We start from the raw sequence: 13,150 nt of genomic DNA, 5'->3' as shown, positions 1-13,150 counted from the left end.
GAATTCCAGCTTTAAAGAAATTAGCAAACCTCATGTGACAATATTTCAATTGAAGATCTATTGAAATAAATATAATGACTCGACTGAGATATCAACAAAAATATATGATAGAAAAAAGTAAACTTAAAATCTTATAGCAAATCCATGAAGCATTTCAGTCTTGAAATGATTTAAAAACACCTTCACCACTTTTGTTGAAAGTGTTGCTGCTCAGTTACAATATGTATCCTGTATATGCACAATAATATCCATACAATATGTATGCATATTAAAAGTATGCACTACCACCATCTGGCAGAATATCATACTTTATACCAACTGCAGTGTATTTGTTCAGAAACTGCCTTTTATTGATGGCTTTTAAAATTTTTAGATCATGTGTATGTGTGTTTTGTATGCATGTTTATATACATAATACCGAAAGGCATCGTAACCCCTAGAACTGGAGCTTAAGACTGGTAAGCTGACATTCAGGAACTGAACCTGGGTCCTCTGCAGAAGCAACATGGATCTTATCTGCTGAGCCACCTGTTGCTCCCCACCCCCAGTATCTCATATATATTAAACAGTGGAGATGGACTAGAAGACCACCAGTAGACACTGATAGCACTGAAGCCACAGTGTACAGTCCTGGCTGCCAGCCATAGGACAGGAAGTAGGTGTATAGAATAAACTTTTTTTAAAGACAGAATTAAGTATAATAATCTTTATATTAAGGAAAGGAAATGGTTTGGAGATCAGATAACAATTTAAATCCTGATTTTTCCCAGATGCTTTGAGAAAAGTAATATATAACTATACTTTATTTATTTTTTTAAAGATTTCTGTATATGAGTATCTGTTAATATGTATGTATAATTCACTTGCCTGGTGTCCATTTAAAATAAATGCATGTAAAACACATGTACACATATTAAAAAGCCATCAATAAAAGGCAGTTACTGAGCAAATACACTGCGGCTAGTATAAAGCACGGTACAGAGCCTAGGTACAACTGCCCAAATCACACAGCCATCTCTTCAGGCCATTGTTTTAAAATTTAACATGAATAGAAATACCTAAAGGATCCTATTTTTAAAAAAGTAAAGTTTGCACAGAACATGTACATATTAACTCTTTAGCCTCATTAATCATTTAAGAATAGATAATCCTGTTGTTTTAGTATCTTTGACTTATGGTTACATACATTCACAGTATTGTATGGATTTTTTTTTGTTTTTTGTTTTTTAAACTAGAAGTGGTTTTCTGTCTTAAGGGATAGGCAACTTAAGACTAGAAGAATAGTATAGTGTCTGAATGATTTCTTTGGATGGCTTGTCTATATTATTTGTGGTCTAAAAACATTTTTTGCTCCCACCAAATTTCGCACCTAAACATAGTTAAGCATTTTCGTTGCTAGACATGTTGTCGCATTTCTAGTAACATTGCACACGTGTTGTCTCCCGCAGATCTTCCTGGACGAGCTGCATGAGCACGGGCAGCTGCACTCTATGTCCTCTTGGATGGAGCTGTATCCGACCATTAGCTCTGACATTCGGTTCACTAACATGCTGGGTCAGCCTGGTGAGACGCTTTTCTTTCCAAACATATCGTAGGAATTGGAATGGATGTGGGTGCAGGGTGGGAGCAGTTGTTAGAAGAGAGGTGTGTGCTTTATTTTATGTTTGTTTTACAAACAAAAAGTAATTGCAGCTCTTGGTTAGAGCTAGCTTTTTGACTTTTTTAGTTTTTTCATTAGGATCAACTGCACTTGATCTTTTCAAGTTTTATGTTGAAGATCTTAAAGCACGATATCATGATGAAAAAAAGATAATAAAAGACATTCTGAAGGTAAATAAAGTACTTGTTCTTAACTATTTGAAAATGTTGATTAATTTCTTGCAATTACAAGTTATTTATAACAAGATTTGTGGCTTTTAGGATAAAGGATTTGTAGTTGAAGTAAACACTACTTTTGAAGATTTTGTGGCAATAATCAGTTCAACCAAAAGATCAACCACTTTGGATGCCGGAAACATCAAGTTGGCTTTCAATAGTGTAAGTTAAATCATTGCAGATAACTACCTTATTAATCTAAACTAAAAATTACTTCAAGTTGTAGGCTAGTGGAGTAAGGTACTATAAATGGGATTTATATGGTGAAGTAAAACTGTATAAAGATTTCTCATTGTAGGAGGTCAAACTAAACTTTTATGAGTGATATGATAATACTTTTAAGAACAATGACTTGTTTGAAACAGGACTTATCATAACTTATTAGATTTGATTTCTTGATAGTTACTAGAAAAAGCAGAAGCCCGTGAACGTGAGAGAGAAAAAGAAGAGGCTCGGAAAATGAAACGGAAAGAGTCTGCCTTTAAGAGTATGTTGAGACAGGCTGCTCCTCCAATAGAACTGGATGCTGTCTGGGAAGATGTATGTATACTTGTGCTTCACAGTTGACAGTAACACTAATTTGGTTCTAGGGAACACAGATAAGCTAAAACTATAAAACATTCTATAGATGTCAAAAGCTGGTTGTGACTTGAATTTAGGAATAGCTTGTCTAAAATGGTTTGAATACACCACTGTAAGGGTTAGGGTTAGCAGTGGCCAGGGTACAGAGATCTACTTGCCTCTGTCTCCAGACGTGCCCTGCCACACACTGCTACAACTTTTGAAGGAAGGAAAGAATTCACTTTAAGTGAATCGTAGTTTTCCCTATAGGTCATATTGCTTTTAGATATGATGATAAGGTTTTCTTTACCTTTGTGTATTTATTCTATGTCATTGCTTTCCAGATCCGGGAAAGATTTGTAAAGGAACCAGCGTTTGAGGATATAACTCTAGAATCTGAAAGAAAAAGAATATTTAAAGATTTCATGCATGTGCTTGAGGTAATTCTTAAGTTTGTTGTGACATATAAATGTAGTAGTAAATATAAAAAAGGAAATTCCAACTCTCAGTATCGCCGGCATATTAGGGCCACATGACATCTGTGGAGTTTTTTATGTCAAATGTCTCCACTTAACTCACTAAGTTCCTAGTTTCCATTCCAGTCCGCTTCCAGCTACTCTCTGGTCCCAGCAGCTGTCCCCTCCCCTGGCTCCCTACTGTAGACTCTGCTTATATTCCCAGCAACCCAGTAAATTCAGAACTCTAGAAGCTTGTAATTCATCAGTCAGGTTTATATCAGTAAATTCTCACTCCACAGAATGTCCACACAATAAACTCAGAGCCAGTTGATACTGATATAAACTTCCCACCTAGATAAAACAAATTGTCCTATAATTATCATTTCTTTATAAGATATTTATAGCTACCTGTGGCTGTTTAAAGCCACATGGAGGTGGATCATCTTCTTCCTCTTCCATTTTGGCCTCTCTCTCTCCCCCATCTCTCTGGTCTCTCTCAAACTCTCCCGCCTTACTTTTTCACTGCCCAGTCACAGGCCTTGCCTTATCTTGTACCTGCCGTCACCTGCATATCAGCCACACATAAAGATGAAACTTTGAAATTAAAATAGTCACTGTTCTGATTCAGGGATTCTTTTTTTTTTTTTTTTTTCCTGTAGAGTTGTTTGAAATGACAAACAGGTTTGCATGGACCATTAAAGCTGGTGTCAGAAATTTGCTTTCTTTTTTATAGTTGCAGAAATTCAGCCATTTGTCAGCCTCATAATTCAGCCAGTAATTAACTCTGGGAATATCCTAAATTTTTTTCAGACATTATACTATATTAGGTATAACAGAAATCGAGAAAGTTTCTGAATAACAATGTGAAAATGGGAAGTTTGCTTAAAATAACAGTGGGAGGAGATATCAAGTAAGTCTATAGTAGGAATATTTTGTCTGGTTTCAGGACAGGCTGTTGTAAATATCTTGAATTGACCAATGATTATTAAATAATTATTACAGACTATATGAGATAATCCATAACTGTTCATTAGTGCTTTCAAAAAGTTTAACGTGAAGCTAAGGAATTGGTTGAATGGGCAAAATTCTTGCCCTGCAAATGTAAGGACTGGAGTTCATATGACCCGAGCACACATAAATACAGGGAGGGTATGGTAGATTCCATATAGTCCTAGCACTCAGGGAGGTTATAAACTGGATCTGTGTGAGTAATGTGGCTAGCTGTAATAATCTTTGTGGTTCCAGTGAGGTAGACTCTGCCTCCATATAAGGTGGAGATTAGTCAGTATAAACTTAGGGATTCCACAAAGCTGCACTTGCACCCTCACCACTTGAGACCATGCAAGCGTTGTGCAAGCATGAAAAACAATCTGAATACCCATTAGGCAGGGGTAGGTACAGGGTGCTTAATGACCAGCCATCTTCACCAAAACAAGTTCTTTCTGATAGAGTGAGACAATGTCTCAAGGAAGAAAGGTTGGGAGCTATGGAAGATACTGTATTTCTTCATCTGGCCTTTGAATGGATGCACATACTTACTTACACTCCATACACTGCTTACACACATACTCTCCATCAATGCATTTTTTGGTAATTTGAGCTAGAGGTAATGTAGGAAAGTGGTAAATGAATCTAAGGATGGTGATGTAGAAAAAGGGTGAACAATTCAGATTGTGGAACCTGATTAATTAGGCCTTGAGGCACCATTCACTGAGAGAGAGAGATGGCTTATTCTTAACCAGATTTTCCATTTCTTTTTTTTTTTTTTTCTTTTTTTTTTTTTTTTTTTTTTTTTTTTTTTTGACCAAATGTGTGTTATCTGAGCCAGGGATAGAAACATTAGAACAAAGAGCTTGCACCTCTCCTTTCCAAATAGCCTCATAAATCCTTTTTAAATTGTGTGTGCATATGTGTGAGTCACAGAGCTCATATGGAAGTCAGAAGATAAAAGTCCAAGACTTTATTCTCTCCCTCAGCCTTATGGGTGCCAGGGATAGAACTTAGGTCTTGGCCTTTATGTACTGAACTATTTCATAATCGTCCCTGTACTCTATCCACCACCTGCTGCCCACAATAAATTGTCTAATAAGTGTTAAGGACACAACCTTAAATAAGCATTCCCTGTCTGAATTAGGAGGAAATGCTTCTTCGGGTGAAATAAAAATAGATTTTGTGTATCCCACTTTAGGATGCCTGTGAGATTGGTTTTTATCTCAGTGCTTGGCCTAGCTTTCTAACCAACCCTAGGCAGATGAGCTAGTAAAATTATTCCTGAATACATTTTTTAAATCTCTATTGAAAGTTTTACCTAAAAGATTATACTTTTTCCTACCAACCTTTGCCATTGTCATTTTGATGAAAATTACTTCAATAATATTTTGTAAAATTTTTATATATCTAAATGAATATAAATGAATGTTAATGTAACAATAGCTAATAAGAATAAAAATGACTTCTCATAATCACTGGGCATCTTATTCTAAACTATTTTGCTTTGGATGTTTTTGAAGATCCCATGTATTGAGCTTGTGACATTTTCATGTTCTTGCCTATACAAAGCAAAGTGCAGTTCTTAAAGGCTGTTTTGTTGTTGTTGTTGTTTTTGCCACTCTAGCATGAATGTCAGCATCATCATTCAAAGAACAAGAAACATTCTAAGAAATCTAAAAAACATCATAGGAAACGCTCCCGCTCTCGATCGGTAAGAAGTGTGTTGGCTGGCCCAGTGTACTGAAACCTCTGTGAACAGTACTGATTGTATCTGTATGTGTTGTTTAGGGGTCAGATTCAGATGATGATGACAGCCATTCGAAGAAAAAAAGACAGCGATCAGAATCCCATTCTGCTTCAGAACATTCTTCTAGTGCTGAGTCTGGTAAGCGCTTACTTCTCTTTTTTAGTAAACCTTGGTACTTTGATTTTCTTATATACTGACATTTTCTTTCTATGCTGTACAGAGAGAAGTTATAAGAAATCAAAAAAGCATAAGAAGAAAAGCAAAAAGAGGAGACATAAATCTGTAAGAAAGTTTCTAATTTTTAACAATTTCAAGCCTTTGCTCTCTCAAGTTTTCCTAGGGCCTTCTCATAATCTAAATCTGTATGGTCATTTACTTTAGGAACAGAAACAGAATGTATGGGTGTGCTTCACCTTAACCTTCCATTAGAAAACTCACTTGGAACTTCAAACTGAAACACATATAAGAAGTATAACTCCTAATCTGGGCTTTTCTTTTTTTAATTGGACATTCTCTGCATTTACATTTCAGACGTCATCCCCTTCCCCCAGCCCTGTCCTCCCTCCCCCTCCCATTGCCTCGATAATCTGGTCCTTTAAGTTTTAAGAGAGACAGAGAAAGTATAAATGTTTAAACAATTTCTCTTCTAATTCTGTAAATGCATATTAGGTTGATATAGGAGTTTTTCAAAACCATTAGTGCCTGAGTTAACTTGTTACTCGGTGATTTTTTTTCAACCTTCTTCCATTGGTTAAATTAATCAGTCAGAAGTATCCTTATACAGATCTAAATAAAGCAGAATTATGCTTGATGAAAAATATACAGGAACTAAAGTTATAGTTCATTAAGGGTGTGTGCTTAGCATGTACGGGTCCCTAGGTTAAATAATATTGCTTTATACTTATACAATAGATATAAACTGGCAGTGAGGCTTTTAATGGCGTTTTAACATATCCAGATGTGGAAATGTGGGAAACACTACTTCTGCCTCTCCCGTGAACAGAGTTGGGTTCTCTGTTTGATCTCAGCATTTATGAGGCGGAGATAGATAGACCTCCGAGTTCGAGGCCAGGCTGTTTTCAGAGCAAGTTCCAAAACAGCCTGGAATACACACAGAAACCCGGTCTCCAAATCTTAACAACAACAACAAAAAAATCCTGACGTTAACACATTACATTTTACACCTAACCAAATAAATGTGATATTAAATATTACCTGCATAAATAATTTGTCAAAGAAATGGTATGCTTATCAAAATTCTGACCTGTTTTTATTTACGTAGGACTCTCCAGAATCAGACACTGAACGAGAGAAGGATAAAAAAGAAAAAGATCGGGAAAGTGAAAAAGACAGAAGTAGACAGAGATCAGAATCAAAACACAAATCACCTAAGAAAAAGACTGGAAAGGATTCCGTAAGTACTGAAAATTGTCTTTCCTGAATTCACAAAATCAAACTGGAGTACCTCACTAAAACCTTGATACTGTTTATAGCATAGGCTTTTTTTCTTGGTCTACTAACACTGAAGAAAAGAATAAATTCTCTTTACTGCTTATTACAAAATAGATTTCTGATGCCATTCATTTCCTATCTGAGTTAGGAGGAAATGCTTCTTGGGATGAAATTTAAAAAAAATAAAAGAGGAAAGAAAGATTTCTGATTCCATTTCATAAATGACCATCTGGTTGATTCTCTTCAATTTATAATCCTCAAAAAAAAAAATTAACAGCAAATTAACAATACAAAATAGTTGTTATTTAACTTGGAATAAAATGATATGCTTGAATTTTACAGTACATTGGGCACAAACTCCTTGATTTTCAAATTATTGGGGTTTTATTCTGTTTTTGAGACAAGTTTTCTCTGGGTAGCCTTGGCTGTCTTAGAACTTAGAGATCTGCCTGCCTCTGCATACTGAGTGCTGGGATTAAAGGAATGCCCCATTGTGCTTAACTCCCCCCCACACATACCATATACACCTTTGGAATATAAAATTTAGAAGGCTCATACCAGGGTTTCTGTAGACATCCATACTTATCATTGTTTATGAATTCAGTTTCAAGAAGTCACATCCCAGCAACTGGTGGAGAGTGGCAGGCACAAGGGAATAGAAGATTTACTAATTTACATGTTATCAAATCACACAGTGCTAAATCCCTCTTGTACACACAGTGGCAGGACATACAGTAGCATCAGCCTTCTTGGCTTTGCCATTTGTTGTATAGACTTGGGTTTGTCTGAGTCACTCATTAGTGAAGAGAAGCCTCTCCATTTGCAACAGGATGTTCTGATCCATTGTCTGTGGTTGTTGTTTGCTATTATTATTGTTTTGGGTTTTTTTTATTGTTGTTTTGGAGGGGGTTGGTGTTTTTTGCTTTGTTTAATAAATAATTTTCTACAGTGTATTTTGATCATATTCAACCCTCCCTTTTTTTTTTTTAACTCTTTGAATGAATCTGACTCACAACCTCCATGAAAAGGTCTAAACTTCCTTCTTCTGTACAGTGGTTTAGACAAAACATCTTAGAGAAGCACTCCACTCTTTGCGGTTATATTTCATGATGTAAGTCTTGTTCGTGTGTTTTTGAGCATAAGACTAGAGACCATTTAGAGTCTAAGTCTAAAACTTAACTGCTTTACAGGATTACCTAAAATCTATAAAATTAGCAAAGCCCATACATCTTATGAAGTGGACGCATGTCTTCCATTATAGGAACAAGCCATATTTAGTTGTGAAACAAAAGAAACCAGTATATATCATTTTCCTTGTTTACATATTTTGCTCTATATAAAATCCCTATCTTAGCATTTTTTTTTCCTTCTAATGGCATCCAAGGAATGTTTAATAACCAACTGTTGGGCTTTGGAGGAAAACAGTTGTAACACCTGTGAAATGTGTTTGTGTGAGTGAAATTCCGTTTCAAGGTTAACTGTAACTTTAATGGTGTGGAATCTCTTTGCAGGGTAACTGGGACACTTCCGGCAGTGAACTGAGTGAAGGAGAATTAGAAAAACGCAGAAGAACCCTTTTGGAGCAACTGGATGATGATCAATAAATTATACCAAATATATGTTTATAGTATGATTTAAAGTCTAATTTAGACCAGGGATTATTTTGAGTCCAATCTACATAACACTGGGTTTTAATTGTGTCACCGGAAAAAGTGCATTTATGTATTGTTATTGTGGACTTTATAAAAGCAAAGGAAATTGAAAATAACTTGATTCTGTATCAAGAATCATATTTTCCTATGGTAATAACTGTCTTTCTGTGACCCTTTCAGAGGGCACTACAGGATGGATTAAAAGTGGCAATTTAATAATAGCTGCAGACGTCTCTACTTTGTTCTAAGTCATGAGGTGATTTGATTTCCTTTATAGAAGTTGGATTTTGAAGATACAATAAAAAATTTTGATAATGTAGTACAAAAAAAGCACCAGCAACCTGACAAGACTGCTTTTTTGTGCACTACTGAGCTGGTTAAAGCCGATGTGGTCTTTTGGTGGAAACTTGGCAGACTTCAGCTATGGCGGTGCAAATGAGCACTGCTGTGATAGAGCCGCCATTTTCTTTATGAAACATCTGAACATTTCAACAAGGCTTATGAGGGCGTTACTTCGAGCATCTGTTTTGAGGTGATGTTTTAAAATAGCTAACATCAAGTCAAATTGTAAATTAGTTGAAATATATTGCCTTAAGGACCTACTAAAGAATGTGCCACCAATCTCTGAGTAATAGTTGAAATATCCTTGTTGGGGGCGGGAAATCAATGTTGACTTATACATTTTCTTTTAGTTTCTAATCCAATCTTCTTGTTCACTTTTTTTAAAATCCCTTGAGGAGGTTGTAAGTCACCTTCCTTACTCACTGAAAAGTATTGACTTCATGGTACACATTCTAAAGCATTTCTGATTTCAATATTTTTGTACATTTTTATCTATTATTAAACCTTCTCTTGTAGTGTGCACTAGTGTTTATTTCTACATAAGCTGCTCAGCTCTAAGGAAATTGTGTGATTGTTTTCAAAATAATAAATCCCTGAAATTTTGTTCCTTCCCACCCATGGTAGCTATATTATTCCTTTTTAAAAAAATATTTATGAACATCATAAATCAGTGCATTTATTTGAGGTTCTTAAGTGTGTTTTCACCTATAAATTTCCTATGGAATATTTTAGAAAGGCAATGACTATTTTAGAAAGGCAGTGACTTAAGTTACAGTACTCTTTACATGCTAACTTTTAAGGGTTAGCAATGTGATGACTATTTCCTTCAGTGCAGGAGTTTTTGTTTCTTATGTAAAGATTTGCATTTGGTCTTTGGTATTCCCTTTGTTCTTTTAATTTGGACATGTTGAGATTATCTCTTTCAAGCTGAGATTTACAGAGAATATAAATTCATTTCATTGCCCTTTAAATAATGAGTTAGCACAGATCAGTATAATCCTTTTCCATCCTGCCCAGTGCTTTAAAAACTTGAAAAGGGGGATACTTCATTTCTAAACTTCTCATTGCCGTGTCGTTTTCTGTTGAGAAATAAGACACACTTTGTGAAAAAGATCGTTATCTTTGAGAAAACGCTCTATAATCAAATTGCTTGCTTGAGATGAACCCCCACCTCACCCCCATTGTACTTTACTCAAAATACTGAACAGCTGGCGACAGGGTTTCCTTGAATTTAATTTTCAGAGGTTCTCATTTAGCAATAGTCAAGATTGCTAATCAGTTCCAGTGCTTGGCATGGCGGTCAGAGGTAGTCTGTAAATCATGATTATGATTTTGGGAAACAAACCAGTAATGGTTTGTGAGAAAATTAGAATCTGTAAAATATGTTTTAATTCCATGACTAATGATTTTTAAAGTACAACATTAAATTTTTGATACATTTGAATAAAAAGCTATTGATGTTTTAGCATGTCCTCAAAATACATTCTGTGCTTTTTATATCTTCACATCTTCAGATTCTTATAAAATGTGATCAGTAAAAATATCCCTGAAGTGGACCTATGCAAATCAGACAAGACGAAATGATTCTCTTGATTAAACAGCTTTTTGTTTGGTTTGGTTTTGCTTTTTGGAGATAGGGCTTCTTGGTGTAGCAGCAGCTGTCTTGGAACTCTGTAGGCCAGGAGGCCTCAAACTTCGAGATCCCCCTGCCTCTCTTGTGTTACTGTGAACAGACCAATTGCATAACAGAACCTATTGAGTTAAATAGAAGTTTTATATCAGTGTGTTGAATTCTGACTTTAGATACCTGGAAATGTAATATCCTTGCTATAAAACATGTAAATCAAGTTATTCCATTGTCTTGTTTTGATTATACCATCAGACACCTTAGTTAGTGTGAAGGCACAGGTGATGGATGGGACAGTCCTAAATCTAGATCATGCTCCTAAATCTTCAATTTGTCAAGGGCTGACGTATCTTTGACTGCTTGTTCTTCTAGAGTTACTTCTAAAGTTTCTCACATAGGCAGTTGGTACAAGTTTATATATTTCAGTTAAGACTAGGAGTCTAATGCTGAAACCATATTGTAAGAAAAGTTAGTATGGCCAATTTAGCATACAGATTATTTGCCAGACAGGAATATAGACTTTTTGTTTCAACAAGTGAATTTTCAACTTTGTCTTTTGGATTTTTCTTAAGTGGGCCTGGTGGACAACTATAAAATGAAAAGGGATGTCCCTGGAGTAAGGTGATTCATGTGGTAAAAACAACGAAAAGTCTGTGTTTCCTGTAAACTAGTTCAAGGCTGTAGTATGCTGCTTTCATTTGGATGCTTTACTGAGCATTTGCTGAATGCTCCTGGTTTTACTCCAGTGTTTAAAGTTGACTAAGAGAATAATTAGATTAAAGTATTCTAACCAGCTAATAGCTAGGGAAGAGTTCTGGAGAAGGCTTTAATTTACGCTTACAAAATCTTAAAATAATGTAAACTTAAATATGAATTTGTAAAGTTTTTGATTCTGTGACCTTTTTTCACAGAACTAAAAGAGGCTCATGTTTTCATTTTATGTTCCTGCTAATGACATACACAAGGACTTGACAGGTGTAAGATGTCAGTTGATGTGCAGTCATGTGTCCCATCATCTAAAGGGCTTAAAGAGGCATCATTGCAGTTAAAGCATCCCACCAAGAACGGATGCCTCACCCGCCTAGTGACAATGACAGATGGCGTACACTGTTTCACTGTCCTCCACTTTAGGTTTGTTGTGTTGTTTTTGTTTTGTGGTTGTTGTTTTGCTGGTTTTAAGTTCCTTAATGAGATGCTATTCCTAAACCTGCTGTACTAAACAGCTGCATTTGAGAATGAGTGGCTTCTGATTCACAGTGATTACCCTAGTGTAGTTAATGTTTACATTTCAGAGGAACAGGCTAGCCCCATAACCCTGCTCTTAAGTATAGGGTATGGAGCAGATCACATTCAAGCTAAGCCATTTTTTATACTATTCTGTAATTGGTACTAGATTATCTCCTTGTTACTGACAAACTTTTTGTTTGTTCTTTTGGCCTTGACTATAATATTTTGGGTAGGTGTTAGTCTTCTTGCCTTCCTATACAACTGAACAGAATTTGTTCAAAAAGGTGAGTTAATTGGGAAAAGGTTTATCTTTTCTATGTAATCACCAGATTTTTATTTGCTTTTATATATGCATGATATATGGAACCTCGTAGATATACCAGACCTTTTGTAAATAGAGAAATGGCATATTTATTAAATAAGTTGGATTTGTGTTGCCGTTTTTCTTTAAGTCTCTGCCCTCCTTCTACCCATGGTTCTCTGTTGTGATCAAAGTGCCCACGTCCCTGCTACCCACTTTGCTTAAAAACACAGACATGCAAGTGTACACACACAGACTCACACACACACACACACACCTATCAGAACAACTTGTTCACTCCAAATCTTTTCATGAAAATGGATACTAACAACTTTAAACAGCTAGGAAATGAATCCTGTCTTGATAAATTATTCTTGAATATCTAATAAAAACTAGCATAAGCAAAATATTAAATAGACTAGTAAAAAAGTATTCATCTTCTGTAAAATTGAGTAATTCTGCAGAATACGTGTATGAACTTTGAAACAGCAAAGTAGCTTCAGCAATTTGTCGTTACTTACATTCTGGGTAGAAAGTGGCTCAGAAGGTCACAGGCATAGAATCAGCACTGACTGAAAGCACACTTAGTCCTCAGAGGTAGCATATGCAAGGGCCTGGGTTGGATCCCAAACAAACCACTCTTCTTTTAAGACTTATGTATGTAAGTACACTGTTGCTGTTGTCAGAGGGCTTCTCATTACAGATGGTTTGTGATTGCTGTGGTTACGCAGGACCTCTGGAAGAGCAGTCAGTGCTCTTAACACTGAGCCATCTCTCCAGCCCAACCAAACCATTCTTTAAAAAATCTCTAAATCTAATCAAATCTTCCTTTTCAAATAGGTCAACAGACCAGGTGCATTTGAAACTGGGCAGGAGAGGAGGAGCTTGTGTTTTTGGCTTGGGTGCACATTTTTTTTT

General features: G+C 35.8%; 1 protein-coding gene across 12 annotated transcripts in view; it reads left to right on the top strand.

Moving 5' to 3' along the window:
• The window catches only part of PRPF40A (pre-mRNA processing factor 40 homolog A), a gene marked incomplete at its 5' end in the record, with an annotated part of 49,405 nt that extends 38,478 nt beyond the window's left edge, over positions 1–10,927 (top strand). For 6 of the 12 annotated variants that reach the window (XM_080927789.1, XM_080927787.1, XM_080927785.1 and 3 more), the window contains 10 exons: positions 1,449–1,563; positions 1,739–1,830; positions 1,921–2,037; positions 2,278–2,415; positions 2,781–2,876; positions 5,509–5,595; positions 5,673–5,769; positions 5,852–5,913; positions 6,914–7,045; positions 8,595–10,927. In XM_080927789.1, the coding sequence (XP_080783915.1) occupies positions 1,449–1,563; positions 1,739–1,830; positions 1,921–2,037; positions 2,278–2,415; positions 2,781–2,876; positions 5,509–5,595; positions 5,673–5,769; positions 5,852–5,913; positions 6,914–7,045; positions 8,595–8,687 (1,029 nt within the window). In that variant the 3' untranslated portion in view covers positions 8,688–10,927. Of the gene's footprint in view, positions 1–1,448; positions 1,564–1,726; positions 1,831–1,920; positions 2,038–2,277; positions 2,416–2,780; positions 2,877–5,508; positions 5,596–5,672; positions 5,770–5,851; positions 5,914–6,913; positions 7,046–8,594 lie in introns of all 12 variants that reach the window. The other 6 variants (XM_080927788.1, XM_080927786.1, XM_080927781.1 and 3 more) reach the window with 1 other exon arrangement.
• Between the last annotated feature and the right edge of the window lie 2,223 nt (positions 10,928–13,150).

The sequence above is a fragment of the Micromys minutus genome (assembly GCF_963924665.1).
Source record: "Micromys minutus genome assembly, chromosome: 13".
Taxonomy (NCBI): Eukaryota; Metazoa; Chordata; class Mammalia; order Rodentia; family Muridae; genus Micromys; species Micromys minutus.
This window is presented reverse-complemented; position numbering and strand designations above follow the sequence as displayed.